Source organism: Azolla caroliniana, unplaced genomic scaffold, assembly GCF_043228905.1.
Source record: "Azolla caroliniana isolate FFs.n. ecotype wild unplaced genomic scaffold, voAzoCaro1.0.p SCAF_71, whole genome shotgun sequence".
Taxonomy (NCBI): Eukaryota; Viridiplantae; Streptophyta; class Polypodiopsida; order Salviniales; family Salviniaceae; genus Azolla; species Azolla caroliniana.
Window position 1 is genome coordinate 52,817 of NW_028230506.1, and position 16,794 is coordinate 69,610.

The window sequence follows — 16,794 nt, forward strand, 5'->3', positions numbered from 1 at the left end:
TGGAGGTCTCTTATACTACAACAATCCATTGTTTGGAAGAGGACAAGGCATGGTATACGATATCTTCTTTAGTAGTTTGGGTATTGTGGAAGGCAAGATGTAAAAGTGTATTTCAAAAAGTCAAACAAAATGAGGTTGAGTTAATCAAGGAGATATGGTTAATGCTCCTACACACTCAAAGAAGTCAATATGAGGCAATAACAAGTGAGCCTGAAGGTGTGATTCGTAAACAACAATTTCGAGAAATTTGGAAAAATGTAGTGGTTTTGGAAGGACCTTACATGAGGGCTTTTGATGCTTGACATGTTGGTTGATGTGGGTATGAGGGTTATAATTTACTATATGAATTCGTTGTAGCCTTTGGGCATCTTTCCATTAAAACCAATGTGAATCTTTATTTTTATTTTTATTTAAAAAAAAACTTAGTCAAGTTAACTTGAACTTAACGATGCTTTGTTTCATAATCTTATTGATGGTTAGAACAATGAAACAAACTGTGGTTAGGTAGAAAATAAACGATGGTGAACTAACTTGATAATATAACCATGGTTTGCTTGTTTTCTATGCATACATTGACAACAATGAAACAAATAATGGTCTACATAAGAACAAGCCACTATCAATCTTAACCATGGTTAGGATGATAAAGCAAACCATGGTTAGGGTAGAAAATAAACCATAACCAACCTAACTTGTTAGCACAACCATGATTTGTTTATTTTCTATGCAAATCTTGACCTTGGTTATAATAAAACATAAAACAATATTGTCATGGTTACAATAGAACATAAACCACAGTCAACCTATCTTGCTAGTTTAACCATGGTAAGCTTTATGAGAAAATCTTGACCATGGGTAGAAAACCGTCCACTACCATGGTTAGCTAGGAAAAAACAAGCATGGCCAAACCTAAGTTCATAGCTCAACCATAGTTACGATTATAAACAAGTTAACAACCATGGTTAATCTAAACTTGCTTGCATAACTATGGTTAAAATGATGACCAAACCATGGTCAGCATTGTGATTAAGTAGAAAATTATGGTTAGCATTGTGATTAAGTAGAAAAGTATGGTTAGCATTGTGATTAAGTAGAAAACTAATTGTGGTTAACCTGAATTGCTAACTTAACCTTGGTTTGTTGATTAAGCAAATCTTAACCATGGTTAAGTTAAGAAGTTAGGGTTTGGATCATACAGCAAACACATACATGATACAAGCAAACATGTTCACATACATACATGCATGCATACATACATACATCAATACATCCATAGAGAGAAACAGAACAGCTGATGATGGCATTGTTTCTTGTACCCTTTGAACCTTAAAACAGCACAGAGAAGCAGAGAGAATTAACCCTAATTTCACACAGGGTTCTGCACAAAGCAAATGTTCTTCACTGACACTTCATGGAATAGCAGGTGGGTGTTATAATTGTTGCTGTGGACATAGAAAAAGAAACGCAGGCAGAGAGAGAGAGGGAGAAAGAGAGGGAGAGAGGGGAGAGAGGGAGGGAGATACAAAGAGATGGACAATAAAGAAGAAGGAACAAGGTGAGTCTTTCTGCTCTTGTCCCCTTTTTCTCTAGATCTGATCCCTTTAGGGTTTCCATCGCGTTTTTCATTTTAGTGGTTTTTGTTATTCAGAGATGAAAATGAAACATAAAATTTCTCAAGTTTTTGAGAGCCTCTGTTTTCATGGCACCGATTAAACCCATTTCTCTGTAATTGGGTCTTTTGTTTCAGGCATTTTTATACCCTTGAAAAAGTGATCCAACAGAGATGAAGAAAGAAGGAGATGAAGAATCAGAAGAAGAAACATTAGTCTGTTGGATTGTAACTGGGAAGAAGATCATTGAGCCTGAGAAGCCACAGCAAAGAAGCTTACTTGAAGACAAAGAAGAATTAGAGAAAAGGAATAAGCAGAAGAAATAGAAGATTAGAAATGATTGTAAAAGAGAAGAACTAATAGTGTAATGGAGTATATTATGGAATAAGCTCTTCAAACCCTAGAGATTGCTGAGAAGAAGCTAAGAAGAACAGCAGTAATAGTATTATAACAAAGTATAATAGAGAGTAATTTCCTTGAGCAAGAGAGATCATAAAGAAAAGCCTTGGTTGTAGTAGAAGAAGAAAAGTGTATAATCATGGAGGCTAAAAAGGAAGAAACAAAGCTTGTTTGAAGAAAGCAGAGAAGAAGGCTTTGAAGAAGAAAGAGTCTTGTAATGGAGTGTAATAGAGAAGAAGCTCTTCGAGCAAAAGAGATAGCAGAGAAGAAATTATCCTTACAAGATTACAGTGGAGCTCTCAAATTGCTTCAAAAAGCCATACAAATCTATCCCGGTCTTGAAAACACAGCCCAAATGTCAGCTGTTTTGGATGTCCATATTGCAGCTCAAACCAAGATCAACGGGTGTGAAACTGATTGGTATGGAATCTTACAGGTTGGGGATACTCGTGCTGAAGAGATAATGATAAAGAAACAGTATAAGAAACTCGCCTTGCTTCTTCACCCTGACAAAAATAAACTTCCTGGGGCAGAAGCTGCCTTTAAGCTCATTGGGGAAGCTCTACAAATACTCTCAGATAAGCAACAGCGAGCTATACATGATTCTAGAAGAAAGCAAATGGTAAGTAAAAGCACCGTGAATAGAAGCCAAAATAGAGGTCAAACTACTAATAAGGCAAAAAACCCCTCCGCGGCTTCAGTTTCAGCTTCTCTCACATTCATGACTATTTGTCCTGCTTGCCACACTCGATATCAATATTACCGAGTTTACGAGAATCAAAACCTTCTATGTCATCAATGCCGAACCCCTTTTGTGGCTAGAGAGTTTTACTCTGGGCCAAACATCAACAATGCATTTCCATGGCAACAACAATTCACGCAACAGCAGCAACAACAAAGGTTTAATGGATCCACTCCAAGTGTATCAAGTACGACTGTTGACTATGTCACTCAGATGATGAAAGAACGGCAATATATGGATGCAAACCTAAGTGTTAAAAGGAAGCGGGAGGATGAAGAGAGAGAGATGAGGAGAATCGAGAAAGAACGACAAAAAAAAGCTAAGGCAGATCAAAAGGCCCAAGAAGCTATAGAAAGGATGATGAGGAAGAAAAGAGAGCAAGAAGAGAAGGCTGCAGCGGCTAAAGATAAGAAAAAAAGGAAAAGAAAACGTGTATCGGGGAGCAGTAGTGAAGAAGATGATGTAACTGAAGAGTCTTTAGATGGTCTATCTGATGAAGAAGTAATCAATCACGTGGTTGATTCAGGAGCTGCACCGAGAAGATCAGCTAGGCCTCGAAGAAATGTTACATACAAAATTGATGTTAGTGATGATGATGAAGATCCTTCTGCCAATGCTAAAGAAGAGATTAAACAAAATGAAGGAGAGAAGAAGAATGAAGATGATGCTCAAACTGGGGATTCAGTTGATATGCAAGAGAAACAGAAGCTTGCTGATTTTTTCAAGGTCCGCATAAGATTGAGTCTCAACCTACAAAATGCAAATAATGCTAATGCTACTGCTAACGTTAGCGCAAATGTGAATGGGAGAGCAACAAGCTCAAGTGTGGATACCAAAGTATCTGAATCTGCTGATGGTGTTAAGGAGAGCGGAAAAGTTTCCTCAGAGGATTATTCAGCACTTTTAGGGAAGGATAAGGATTCTGTAACGGTCAAGAATGCATGGAATGAAAAGTCAAAATCTCTGTTAGAGGATCACTCTGCTTTCCAAGAAAAGGATAATGATATGCTAAGGGGGAAGAATGTTTTGAAGGAGAAGTCTAAATCTCCTTCTGACAATTACAGAGTTTTTGAAGAAAAAGATAAGGATTTGATAAGGGCAGAAAATATACTAAAGGTGAAGTCTAAATCTCTTTCAGAAGAACACTCTGCTTTTGAAGAAAAGGATTTGGGAAATTTGAAGTTGAAGTCTAAATCTCCTTCAAAGGACTGTTCTCCTTTGGAAGAAAATGATTCGGGAAGGGAGAAGCTGAAGTCTAAATTTCCTTCAACGGATTACTCTGCTTTTGAAGAAAAGGATAAGGATTTAGGAACGGAAAAGAGTGGTATGAGGTTGAAGCCTTTTGAAGGAAAAGAAAGAACTTCTATGAACTTGAAGTCAAAATCCCCTTCAAAAGATTATTTTTCTTTTGAAGAAAAGGATTCTGGATGTGGGAAGAATCCTGTCAAACTGAGGTCTAAATCTTCTTCAAAGGGGTACTCTGCATTTGAAACAGAAGATTCAGGAGGGGGGAGTTTGAAGTCTAAATCTCCTTCAAATGATCACTCTCCTATTGAAGAAAGAGATTACAGAATGGAGAAGAATACGAAGAAGTTAAAATCTAAATCTCCCTTAAAGGATTGTTCTTCTTTTGAAGAAACTGATTCAGGAATGAGGAAGAGTACTGTTACATTAAAGTCTAAATCTTCCCCTGAAGAAAAAGATTATGGAAAGGGGAAGAATGTTGTGAAGGAACAGACTAATTGTCTTTCAAAGGATCATTCTCCTTATGAAGAAGAGGAATATGGAAAAGGGAAGAATTCAACGAAGGATAACTCAAAATCTCATTCAGAAGATTACTTTGCCCTTGAAAAGGATCCAGAAAGGTGGAAGAAAAATCAGTCAAAGCCGAAATTCCAGGAAAAATCAAACAAAGTTGAAATTTTGGATGTGGAAAGTGATGAACCAGAAGAAAAAGAGTCAGAACAAGAAACAGACCAAGAGTCTGAAACAGAATATGAAATTGAGGAGTCCAAGAAGAAGACATTCCACGATTTCAAGAAGGAAAGAGAGGAAAAGGATGTAATGTCTGGCCAAATATGGGCAGCCTACGATGACATTGAAAGCCTACCAAGATACTATTTTAAAGTGAAAGAAATACACTCTCGGGATCCTTTTAAGGCCAACATCACATGGCTTGATCTAAGAAATATGAGTGTAGAACAAAGGGCACTGAAGGAGCGTGGTTATCATCCAGTGTGTGGAGCTAATTTTCGAGGCTCCTCTTCTCAAATTGTCAACTCAGTTGATATCTTTTCGCATGTTATTAACTGGGAGAAGGGTCCTAAAGGGACGATTAAGATCTACCCAACAAAAGGAGAGGTTTGGGCAATATATAGGGGCCGCAAATCGGGTATTCTTTCAAAGAGAAAGTCATCATCTTTTATGTATGATATAGTAGAAATAGTGGGCAGTTATGATGAGCAAACAGGGGTGACAATTGCTTATCTAGTGAAATTGTTTCATTATAAATCTGTGTTCAAGTCCTCCAAAGTCATATCTAGTATACCGGCAGAGGAGTTTTACAGTTTTTCTTACCAAGTTCCGGCACATAGGCTGAAAGGAAACGAAGCCCCAGGTATCGAGGAGGGGTTTTGGGAGCTCGATCCGGCTTCACTTCCGAGATAAAGAGTTCTTTTATTTTCCTCACAATTCAGATGTAAAATCAAAGAGATGTAATCCATCCACATAATGGGTTGGTTAGAATCTTCAATGTATATTAGTGTTTTGGGCTAAAACAAAACAGTTTTTTTATGTAAATATGCACTTCGGGAAGGTGAGATTGAGGCTGACATTCATTGATTAACTGTTGCCTGCAATAGAGGTCAATCTTGAGTGCATATGGAAAAACAAAAAAACACATTGATATGGGAGCCCATGATATTATTGATTCTGCTTTCAATATGAGGTGTGCAAAAATATCCATGTTGAGGTTACAAACTCTTTGAAAGAAGGATCTTTCTTGTGGTGTAAAAATCGAGTTTTTATGGTCTTTCTTGTGGTGTAAAAATCAGTATGCTGGATTGGGCTGCATGTCTTTTAAGGAATGTGGAAATCAACTTTAGAGGTAGAAAAGATGATTGTTTCTAATGCAGTAAAGTATTGCAAAATGCTTTATTATGTAAAATATCTAATGGAATGTTAGAAACACCCGACCACACTTTTTTAACTTAAAACCTTTTAATGTTATATATATATCACATAGTTGAGGCTATCTTCGGTGTACAAAGATAATGAGGTCACATCATTTTATGTTTGGTATATATATTTTCATAGTAACCATTTTGTTTATTGGAAATGTTATAACATTGTAATTTTATAAAATTTGAGATCAGCTCAATTGGCATTGTCTGTAGTACAAACTCCTCATATATGCCATTATTAATGAGTGATTCTCTTCCAGTATAAACATTTGTAATTGAAAATAAAAGAATAATAGGTATGTCAATGTTAACCGAAATGCTTGCAATCAAGTCAACTACATATTATGTCAAATTAAACCTAGTTAATTACATGATTAGTTAATTAATTTGAGGATGTGTAATCATACTAGAGAGCAACACTTCTATGTTCTAGCTTTGGTTCATTCCAATTTTCCTTTCCACACCTTTCTAAAGATGGGCTTGTGTTACTAAATCTCATGCACTTCAACAACATGAACTGCAACAAAAACATGTGGTCCAACCAAGGAAAGAGTAAACACAATTCTTAGTTCCCATTCTAGTTAGGAAGCATCTTGAGGTCTTGAGTTTGTACATACGCTGGAAAGAATGTGTACATTACACATTAGGGCATGGTTCCACATCAAGAAAAACATCTAGTGGTTTTAAAATTAAGTTGGACTTTCATTGAAGATTTCAGTACCTACTATTGTAGTTGTCGTCATACTTGGCATCCAAAACTATTGTGCTCATGGAGTTTGGGAACTCAACTTAAGGAACCTTATTTCAGAAATTGTGTTATTACTCAATATACATCTTAAGCATTTGTTTCCACAACAAGAGGTATACTTGTTAGTTGTACAACTTACTGAATACAAATGGTTTAGTTTTGAACAATGAACTCGGGGATAATAAATGGAGGTCTATGATTCATGTATGCAATGTATGTCTGATGTTAAATATTGCAAATACCTTATATTAAGTGCTAACGTAAACCACTTTCTCAACCAATAGAAGTTCGAACTAATTTGTATTCAGTGAACTAATCTCTAATATACACATTAATGCAAACCACAAACATTCTAAATACAAGCATGATAAAGACCTTAACATACCAAAGGTGCAATATTCTAATATCTACCAAAACCACAATGTTCAGATCCTACCTTAACCAAAACTAAAAAAACTCGTGTCCATGAAAAATACAAACTGCATTTCAAACAATGCCATATTTGACCCCATTAGCATGCATGTCTAAATTTATGCATAAAGCTAGTATGTTTAATCAGACAATATAAAATATTTGAAGTAGTCGCCATAGAGAATATTTAACTACATACCATTCTGGAACAACCCTTCATAATTGCTTCATGGTCAAAAATCTTGCCAGTTGATGATATCAATGATTAAAAAATACAAATTATTGGAACTTAAACAAAAAGTAAATTTATAAACTATATTATGGATTCTAGATGCTTCCACGGTCATCATAAAGGGAAAATAATCAAATAATTATATAAATTTTACAGGTCAACCGATGACAGAGAAGTCCGACTATATGTACAAAAAAGAGGAGAGGTTATTGGTCTAGACGATTGTCTTAGCCAACTTGTTCCATGACAAGCAGCAGAGTTCAGACATCTATTTCTCTTCCTCGCCCATGACAAATCCATCACAACCAAGATGTACTACTTAAATGGAATAATCAACTTCTTTTTGAAACCACAAAGAACCAAAAATTGATGTATGATTGATCATTTATACTACAAAACATTCAAGGATGGAAGCCAGTAACAATACAACTTCATATGGAATCTTCAGGAATAAAAAACTTGATACATGTTATCCTTTATACTTCAACACATTCAAGGTTGGAAAAACATGAAAACCATACAAATTCATGGGAAGCATTTTGTTGCAATGGCATTTTCCAAATGTTTAAAATGAAGAAAACTCACAGAAATAGGCTCAAAAGGATTTTAGTTTTACAGGTTTTCCAAATAAGGATTTAGCTTTCTTAGTTTGAGAGGCTGTATTCTGAAATATATCAATCTGCAACAATTCCGAAGTCACAAAAGCCTCATTAGAAAACCAGCCTCTCATAACTTTTTTTTGTACATCATACGAGGCCACATCTAAGCTTTAACCTCCACCTTTTGGAAATATATATGAGTTGATCTTTTGGAAATATATATGAGTTGATCTTTTGGAAACATATATGAGTTTATCTGTGTAGTTATGTTGGTGTACTCGTAAACCCCAGCAATAAATCACTACCAACGTTGTTGTGTTGGCACTTCAGCCATCTAGTTCTTTTCTTGCAAACTTGTATTCAGGATAGTAACTAGCAATGACTATATTGCCAGCAAACTTCCTCTGATGTAGAGAATTCTTAGCTTTGCTTGACCCATAAGTATTTGAATACTCAACAAAAGCCTGGCATATTAATGCAATATCAAATAACCAGAACACAAATAAGTGTTTTAATCAAAAAAATTGAGTGCAATGCCATAAAAAATACAGCCTACTTTCTTGGATATTCACCCTAATAGGCATGTGTTTCCTAAATATACCATCTCTAGTGTAAGAGGGGTATTCTAATAACTTTTGAAAATTTAGAATATTGTCATAAACATATAACAAGGTATGTGTTTCCCCTTAACATTATTCTACGACAAAAGTACCTTCCCAAGTCCAGGAACATGCCCTCCAGTTGACAGTGGACGAGGAATATTAAGATTGGTGACAGTTCCTTCAGAACAGATAAGATGAATTATCAGTAAACCAAAGACCAAATAATAGGAACATGAATATTCTTGTACCTAGTACTTACCAAATTTACCGCATTCTTCTTTTATAACCTCACAAATGTCTTCATATTCTTGGTGAGGCAGTGGTAGTAAATCTTGAACACATTCTCTAACAACATAGCTTTAGGTAAAGGAACTCTTACAAAGACAAGCTTATCTATAATCTTGACATGAGATCTATATGTAGATAACAGCTTTAAAATACAGAGAAAACACACCTGATTCAAACAGAAAACCTTCGTTGGAACTTCTGGAGCTCCATTTATCACGCCCCTCAAACCTTGGAAACCAACAAAAGAAGCTGCACCTCCAGTTTGTAAAACCCGTTTCTGCAAGTCTTTGAGAAATTATCAGAATAATGGGCCTAAAAAATAACAGAAATAACCTTTCCTGCTTTTAGTTGCTGCTTTCCCTTTATAAAAAAATGAGAAAAAATAACCTGCATCGCTATTTGCTGCCAATCGTGGAAGAGGATGTCTGATTGATCTGTTTTTAGTTGAGCACTGGATGATTCAAATCTACATCAACGAAAACATGAGATTCCACGATCAATGCTAGAATGGACCAAACTCATACCTTGCATTGGTACGCCTAACTGTTAGAGATTTATCTCCCATTTTCAGGCCATTTTAGGCAGTACAAGCAACATCTGTGACTGCTTTGTCCTGATGGAGCCCAAAAATGTCGGTATTTCCACACCTTTACTTTGCAAGTGAGAAGTATCTACTTAATAGTTATGGTCACCTGATAAACACAATAACCTTTTGAGTTCCCAGTCTCCCAATCTTTAACAAGGTCAAAACCACAAAGGCCTACATGAAAAAGAAAACTTTGATATTCTTTCAGAAAATAAATTCTACCAACATTTTAAGATAAAATTGAGAAAGGTGATCAAATAAGTGAAATATACCCAAATGATTCCAGTAATCCTCTTATCTGGGCTTCAGTTAGATAATAAGGAAGTCCACCAACAAAGACTTTATCGGGTCCATCTGCACTACTAGATGTACTGCATGCACCAAATAATTAAGCAAAAACCATGCAAGAATACAATGAATTATAATGTTCAGTCTCCTCAAAAGTTACCCAGCTGACAGCCCAACAGCAGCAAGATTATAGTCACTTGGACCCGATGTAGCAGCAATTATAGTCACTTGGACCCGATGTGGCAGCAATTATAGTCACTTGGCCTTTGGACTCTTACCGTCTGACACTGAACCAGAAAAACAAAAATAATTCAAACAAAATAATTGAATTGGCATTCACCATTTCATTCCACTTCACGTCAATTACCTCAAATACTATGCCATCCAATGACATGGTATTACTTGCTTCCTCTACAGTACGCATCTCCACAAATGCAAATTTCTTCTCATGGTTAATATAAACATTAACAACTGCATCACCTGGAACAATGTATTGGCAAACAAAATCAGCTATATTACAAGCACAGAAAAGTGATATTTTGCCTGTACATGGCTAGAGTAATACCTGGCCCAGCAGAATTTCGACCAATTGCAGCCATCACTTAGCTGAAAAATGTTGCTATAGTCTACAGATGAAACAGGTAGTACACATCCCTTAAGCCTTCATGCCCCAAATAGAAATTAAGTCAAGATTAAACACAGAGTCAAAAAAACTACCTGTTCATTGGCAAACGCAGACAAGCCTCCTACATAAACCCGTTGAGCATGCCTTCAGCAGCACAGAAAGTATTGGATCTTCAACACAACTTTATTTCACAGAACATCTCTACTTGATTTTCAACAATCAATTGAGAAAGATGATTTACAACGCTACAATCTAGAAAGTGTCCTAACAATTTTGCAATAACAAAAAGAAGAGATTTTCGGACAATATCACAAGTCCATCCTTTTCATCCCAATGTGCATGAGAACCTCAAAGGCACAAAGCCCCACCCAAAGACGAGACAGTGCAATTGCAAACTGAACTGGACAGCATATGCACAAAAGAAGCTGATACAAATCTGTAAAGAAAACCACAGAAAATATGTACTAGATGTGCAAGACTTGAAGGCATCACTTTCTCTTCGTTCAATGACTGAATTGTCCAACGGCTGTTAATTTTTTCAGGCACTGCTGTTGTATTCCTATATAATAATCAGCCTACAGAAATATGTATTAGATGTGTAAGACTTGAAGGCATCACTTTCTCTTCATTTTCATTCAATGACTCAATTGTCCGATGGCTGTCAATTTTTTTCAGACACTGCTGTTGTAATCCTATATAATAATCTGCCTAAACTGTTTCTGTTGTGGCGCTTCCCGGATTCTCCTTTTCTGATTCCACATTGCACATCTGTTCTGCCCTTTTCAGTTATGCCTGTTGAGCCCTTTGGATTTTTGTTGGACCCTCAGTGTCCAATCATGAACCTCCACACCCAAACCTCCAGCCCCTTATGGAATACACTCTTGTGTAAACGTCCTACACTCCAAGCTAATGCACCGAGACAAGCAGCCCATTAAGGAATTCACCTAGCGTATCAGTCTATGAACGAGCTTCACTAAATCCAACAATATACATTGATTCTTGTTAACAACACATGAGTGACATGGTTATCATGCATCACATGTAATGCATGCGCGCCAAATGGCAAACATGCATGTCTTGCACCCTCACATGCATCATATGCATGGGGGCATCTATAAAAGACTGGAGGAAAAAGAAAAACGGGAATCAATCAATTGATCAAGCAAGTTATGTAATGAATCAAGAAAAGAATAATAATAATAAACTAGTTATCCTTTTGGTGATGTATCTTGTCCCTCAAAAATTGAAGTCAAGGAATCAAAATCTCGCTCTTAATCTGTTTCTGAATTAGAATCTCTCTCTCTCTCTCTCTCTTTGTATCTATCTTAAATACTTTCTCACTAAAGCTAGTACAACCTTCGAATCCTTCCGGTCCAGGACCTCGGTGGTCCTGCTTCATTTCGCAAACACGTGAGGATTTCCTCGACAGCGTGACAACATTTCAAGAGCTTTATTTGACCATAGGAGCAAAGGAAGATAATAAGATACCATAAAGACCATAATCGATTGGACCACCTTAAGTCGTACATGAAAAGGCCAAAATTGACACCTCCAATACATAAACTTATCCTCCAACCTTTTGGATACCCACTTAATAAGTTTCACATAAAAAACTTCCACATCAATTGGATATCCAAAGTGACGACAAATCATACCACGATGTACTATCCTTCCTGACCACCTCAACCCTAACACATCTTGTTTTGTCCCTAAAATGAGGACAAATTTATGCATATTAATTCTCAACCCTTAAGTATTTGAAAACAATTCCCACACATTTCTTGTCTTACTAATATTTTCCCGATTAGGTGCCAAAAACATAATATGGTCATTTGTGAGAGGTTGAACAATACATGGCTTCCCTGATAGCAACCTTAGTCCAAGCAATTCTTCCTCCATAGCCATATTGTGTAACTTAACAAGAATAGGATGTCTCACAATAATGAATAGTAAAGGACTTACTGGGCACCCTTGTCTAATTGACCTCCGAATAGAAATCAGTTGTGTTACTCCTCCATTAAACATCACATGTGAAAACGAAACATCCCCTAATGCGTATATCAACTTAGACATACGATCATCAAAACCCATATGAGACATCAACTAATTTATAAATGACCAATCCACATTATCATAGGATTTCTTGATATCCAATTGTAGCAACAATAATTCTTGTTTAGACTCATTTGCATAGTCAATTTCTATTTGAACATTTAAAATATTATGTAAAATGTCTCTTTTTGCGAAGAACCCATGTTGAGCATTATCAATAATAGAAGGTAAAACCTTATGCAACCTATTGGCCATCATTTTTGCAAAAATCTTGTACATTCCCCCAACCAATGAAATAGGCCTCTATTGAGCAAAGGAAGATGGAGAAGACACCTTTGGCAAAAGCTTTATCAAACCAATCTTCCAAGAATGGCACATTTCCCCTAATGTCCACACCTTCTAAAATAAAACTGTAAAATGCCCCTTTAACTTAATCACATATTTCTTAAGGAGTTCATGTGTTAATCCATCCCACCCATAACTCTTATCATTAACAAGATGTGACATGACATGTTCCACCTCATCCTCTGAAATATGTTTGAAGGTGTACAACCTTGGACATAAATGGTGGTGTACTTTATAGAGAAGAACGGAATTAAGCTTGGAAACATGAACATTGAAGCTAATTGGTGGAATGTAATTAATTCTGACAGGGATGTCAAATGTGTAGGGTCTATGATAGTTAATCATTTGTTGACATCTTGGCAAAGTACGTTGGATTTTCCTAACCTTCAATTTAATCAGATGGTTAGATTGGGTTTGGTAACAATTAAGGATGCTATGTTGGAGTCACAAAGAAGATTAATGGCTTTTTGAACAATAAGATCAACCTTTCATATTCCAAAAGGTTATACCTTTATTTGGGATAAGTTGCAACAAATACTATCTTCGTATGAGTCAATTCCTGACTTAGATGGGCGATCTCAAGAGCTTGATTGGAGGTTTGTTGGAAATAAGAGATTGACTATGATCTGAACAAATGTTGCTTATCACAAGTTGATTGATAAACATAAGTGGTTGGAAGAACGGGTTATAAAGATATGGGGTTTTCGTAAGCCCATTACTTGGTGCCTTCATGTGATCAATGCAGGTTGGTCTTCTCGATTGATGCTACAAGCCAAGGTATTTATTTGAAGAGTTATGGTTGGAGTTTTACCATTGGGGGATGCATTAAAAAAAAGAAACATTACTAGAGGATCGAATTTCTTTTGTTTTGTAGAATTGGAATATAGTAGGCATCGATTTATTTCATGCCCGATGGTAATGATGGTTTGGAGGCGTATCAATTTAGTGTGGATGTCTCTAACTGGAGTAAGCTTATCTTCCTTCAGTTGGGTTTTTGCACTTATGAAGAACAATGAACCAATGCCTCATTTTCAAATGATTTTTGAGTTCTTGAGGTATTGGGGGCTATGGTTCAATTGGAATATGCGGAATGCCTTCATTTTTTATTCGCAAGTTGGGCTGAGAAAATATGTTCTAAAGTTAAAATGAATTCTTTTGCGGCAAATGACAGTGCTAGAGAAGTCACGAAATCGCAACCATGAAGAGAGAGAACTCTTCAAGGTCACATATCATCATATTCGCCAAAGATCTTTAGCATAGGTTGATCCAGAATGGAAATGTCACTGAAGCGAGGGAAGAACCTGCGAATCCTCTACCTTCTTGGTGTTCTCGTAGTTGAGCAGGTTGCAATGTTTTACAATTTTAACCAGTACATTTCGAGAGCAGGCTGCAATATGCATGGTTTTTGCATGTCACGCATAAACAAAATATACATCAGTCCGGCACTAGAAAAATTTGGAACCAATGTTGAAATCATTGCAGGGTCAGCCTACTCTGATCATATGCCGATTAAGATAACGCTAGAAACGCAGAGGAGACCACCAAGGGACTGCAATGTGAGGATCAACAAAAAACTTTTTGAGGATGTGGAGGTGAGTAGAAATATAAGGCGTATATGGGAAAGAAATTTGGTTGGATGTGGCGCACTTGATAAACTTCGAGGGAAGATTATCGAAACGTCAACTTATCTCCATAAGGCGACGAAAAGTAGGATTACGAGGTCTAAGGAGGAAGAAATGTGTTTAAGGAGATCAATAGCGGCTGCCCAAAGGCTACTACAGAAAGATCCCTGATGCCAATGGTCTAGGGCAAGCCTCAAGGCTGCCAGAGAAACCTTGCAATGCTTGATTGATTGCATCCAGAAATACGATGTTATTTAGGAGTTCGGCTGCATGCTGGAGCAAAAATGGGGATAAGGTGAATAAACAATTTTTCATGCATAAACAACCTAGAACAAACTATAGCTACAATCCGAAGCTGGTTAAGGAAGATGACTCTATCCCGAAGGATATTTCAGAGATCTTGGAGGCAGTCACCTCAAACTATCATGAGTTGCTTTCGGATAGTTACAATAGCCCCGAACAACCTCCTATGATAGAATATGTGCTTGAGGGAATGCAACATAAAATTTCAAATGCGGCACAAGCTAATTTGGTGAGGCCTCTCTTGGAGGAGGAGGTGGCTGATGCTTTGGCAAGTATTTGTAGAACGTCCTGCCCAGGCTCCGATGGGTTATCAAGAGATTTTTTCGAAATTTTTTGGGACATAATCAAGGTAGATTTGGTTGATGGGCTAAAGGAGGCATGGGATGTTGGGTACTTACCTGAGCAATTTCAAGAGGGGATGATATTTCTAATTCCTAAGGTACAAGTTGTAACAACTGATGCAAGGCAATGGAGACCAATCACGCTGCTAAACACAAGATAAAAGATATTTGCTAATATACTAGCCAAGAGGGTAAAACCCTACTTGCAAGAACTAATCCATGTTGGACAAACAGGGTTCATGGAAAACAGATGCATAATTGATAATGTGTTGACATTTTGGGAGGCGATTGCCTTGGCAAAGAAAACCAATCAACACATTGCTTGTCTCATGCTTGACTTTGAGAAGGCATATGACAGAGTTCAGTGGCCTTTTTTAGATAAAGTCATGGAAAGGTTGGGTCTACCTTTAAAATGCCGATCAATTACGCTAGCCCTTTACAAAGGAAGTTCGAGTAGGGTGTTAGTGACAGGGCATCGTGGCCCATCGATTCCATTACGTAGGTCTGTTAGACAGGGGTGCCCGTTGGCCCCTTATCTTTTTTTATTTATTACAGAAGCATTCTCTTTCTTTTTGAACAGATCGGATGCAGGAATAAGAGGTTTAGCTATCCCACATGTGAGTAAGGAGTTGCTGGACTCTGAGTATGCAGACGACACTATGCTTTACTTGCAAGGGAATGATGCTAATTTACAGAAGGCGGAAGGACGGATTGAGTGGTTTTGCAATGCATCAGGGGGGAAAATTAACTGGAACAAAAGTAGAGGATTCTGGGTAAGTTCAAACCCACGACCGCTATGGTGTCCCAACGTTGATTTTCAATGGGTCCCCAATGGCATGGCTGTTAAGTATTTGGGTTTTTTGGTGGGAGTTGAGACACCAAAAAATCAGCAGCTTGAGCAGGTCAAAGACAAAATTAGAAAAAAGCTTCAGTTGTGGGCATCAGTAAAGCTCTCCCTTGTTGGTAGGGTTGTGGTGGTGAACCATATTTTGTTGGCCACCATGTGGCATTCAGTGGCATGTTGGATGTTAGACAAAGCCTGCATAAAAAATATTAAGGCAATGGTGAGAGGCTTCTTGTGGTCGGGTAGAGACAATGAAAAGGCATCAGCTAAAGTGGCGTGGGGTTGTTTAGTTAAGACAAAGAATGAGGGAGGACTTGGACTGGTGGATCCGGTTCACCAAAGTAAGGCTCTACTTGGTAAGCTTTTAGTGCGAAGTTTGCAACCCGGACCAAAATTGTGGAAGGTGCTCCTTAGGAATAGAGTTTACCTTTGGTGTCCCAGGAATGGTGGTCCTTGGCAGGCAAATACATGGTGGTTGTTCAGCCCAGCTCTAAAGTTGAAAGAACCGGCTAGCATGGAGGATAGAGTGGTTCGCGCCATAATGAAGGCATGGTCAAGTTTAAGAGAAGGGTTAGTCTTAATGCAACCAAAAACACTAGATGAACAACTACGACAACCGTTGTTTTGGAACCCTAGGATTAGAAGTGAAGATGGTAAGATGCTTGGACAACAAAAGTACTTGCCTTGGGGGAAGATGTTAGGGTACAAGATTCAGTCGGCACACGATTGGGAGGTTTTCAGCATGAAGAGGCGGACAAGTCATACTGTTAATTGTAGGATTATTGGAAGACTAGCGAAGGTAATCCAACTGATAGATGGGGTTGTTGATGGATTGGATAAGCTGCCTGCGGAAGAGACAGTTTGGTCGGGCTGGTTTGTAGGTGAGGGTGACGCACAACTTATCCGTGGTAGGTGCTCAACTAGCGAGGATCGTTTGTGGGGTAACCGAAGTTCTTTGACAGATGATGGTAGGTG

General features: G+C 37.5%; 1 protein-coding gene and 1 pseudogene across 2 annotated transcripts; one reads left to right on the forward strand and one right to left on the reverse strand.

Moving 5' to 3' along the window:
• The first annotated feature begins 1,240 nt into the window (after nt 1-1,240).
• LOC147849386 (uncharacterized) lies at nt 1,241-5,592 on the forward strand. The gene is made up of 2 exons (XM_087337576.1): nt 1,241-1,555; nt 1,748-5,592. The coding sequence occupies exon 2, from the start codon at nt 2,227-2,229 to the stop codon at nt 5,416-5,418; it is 3,192 nt and encodes a 1,063-aa protein (XP_087193702.1). The 5' UTR covers nt 1,241-1,555; nt 1,748-2,226; the 3' UTR covers nt 5,419-5,592.
• A 2,568-nt stretch (nt 5,593-8,160) lies between these two features.
• On the reverse strand, nt 8,161-12,403 carry LOC147849387 (splicing factor U2af large subunit B-like; annotated as a pseudogene). The gene is made up of 16 exons (XR_015531791.1): nt 12,297-12,403; nt 10,805-10,871; nt 10,660-10,748; nt 10,405-10,456; nt 10,253-10,313; nt 10,055-10,167; nt 9,848-9,974; nt 9,672-9,770; nt 9,506-9,590; nt 9,338-9,426; nt 9,201-9,264; nt 9,042-9,098; nt 8,967-8,979; nt 8,785-8,856; nt 8,636-8,703; nt 8,161-8,387 (listed from the first exon to the last, which is right to left on the reverse strand). The product of XR_015531791.1 is annotated as a splicing factor U2af large subunit B-like (transcript).
• Nucleotides 12,404-16,794: the final 4,391 nt, after the last annotated feature.

Bases quoted from the DNA above. Each gene is read 5' to 3' on its own strand.
- LOC147849386 (XM_087337576.1), top strand. From the start codon at position 2,227: ATGGAGTGTAATAGAGAAGAAGCTCTTCGAGCAAAAGAGATAGCAGAG.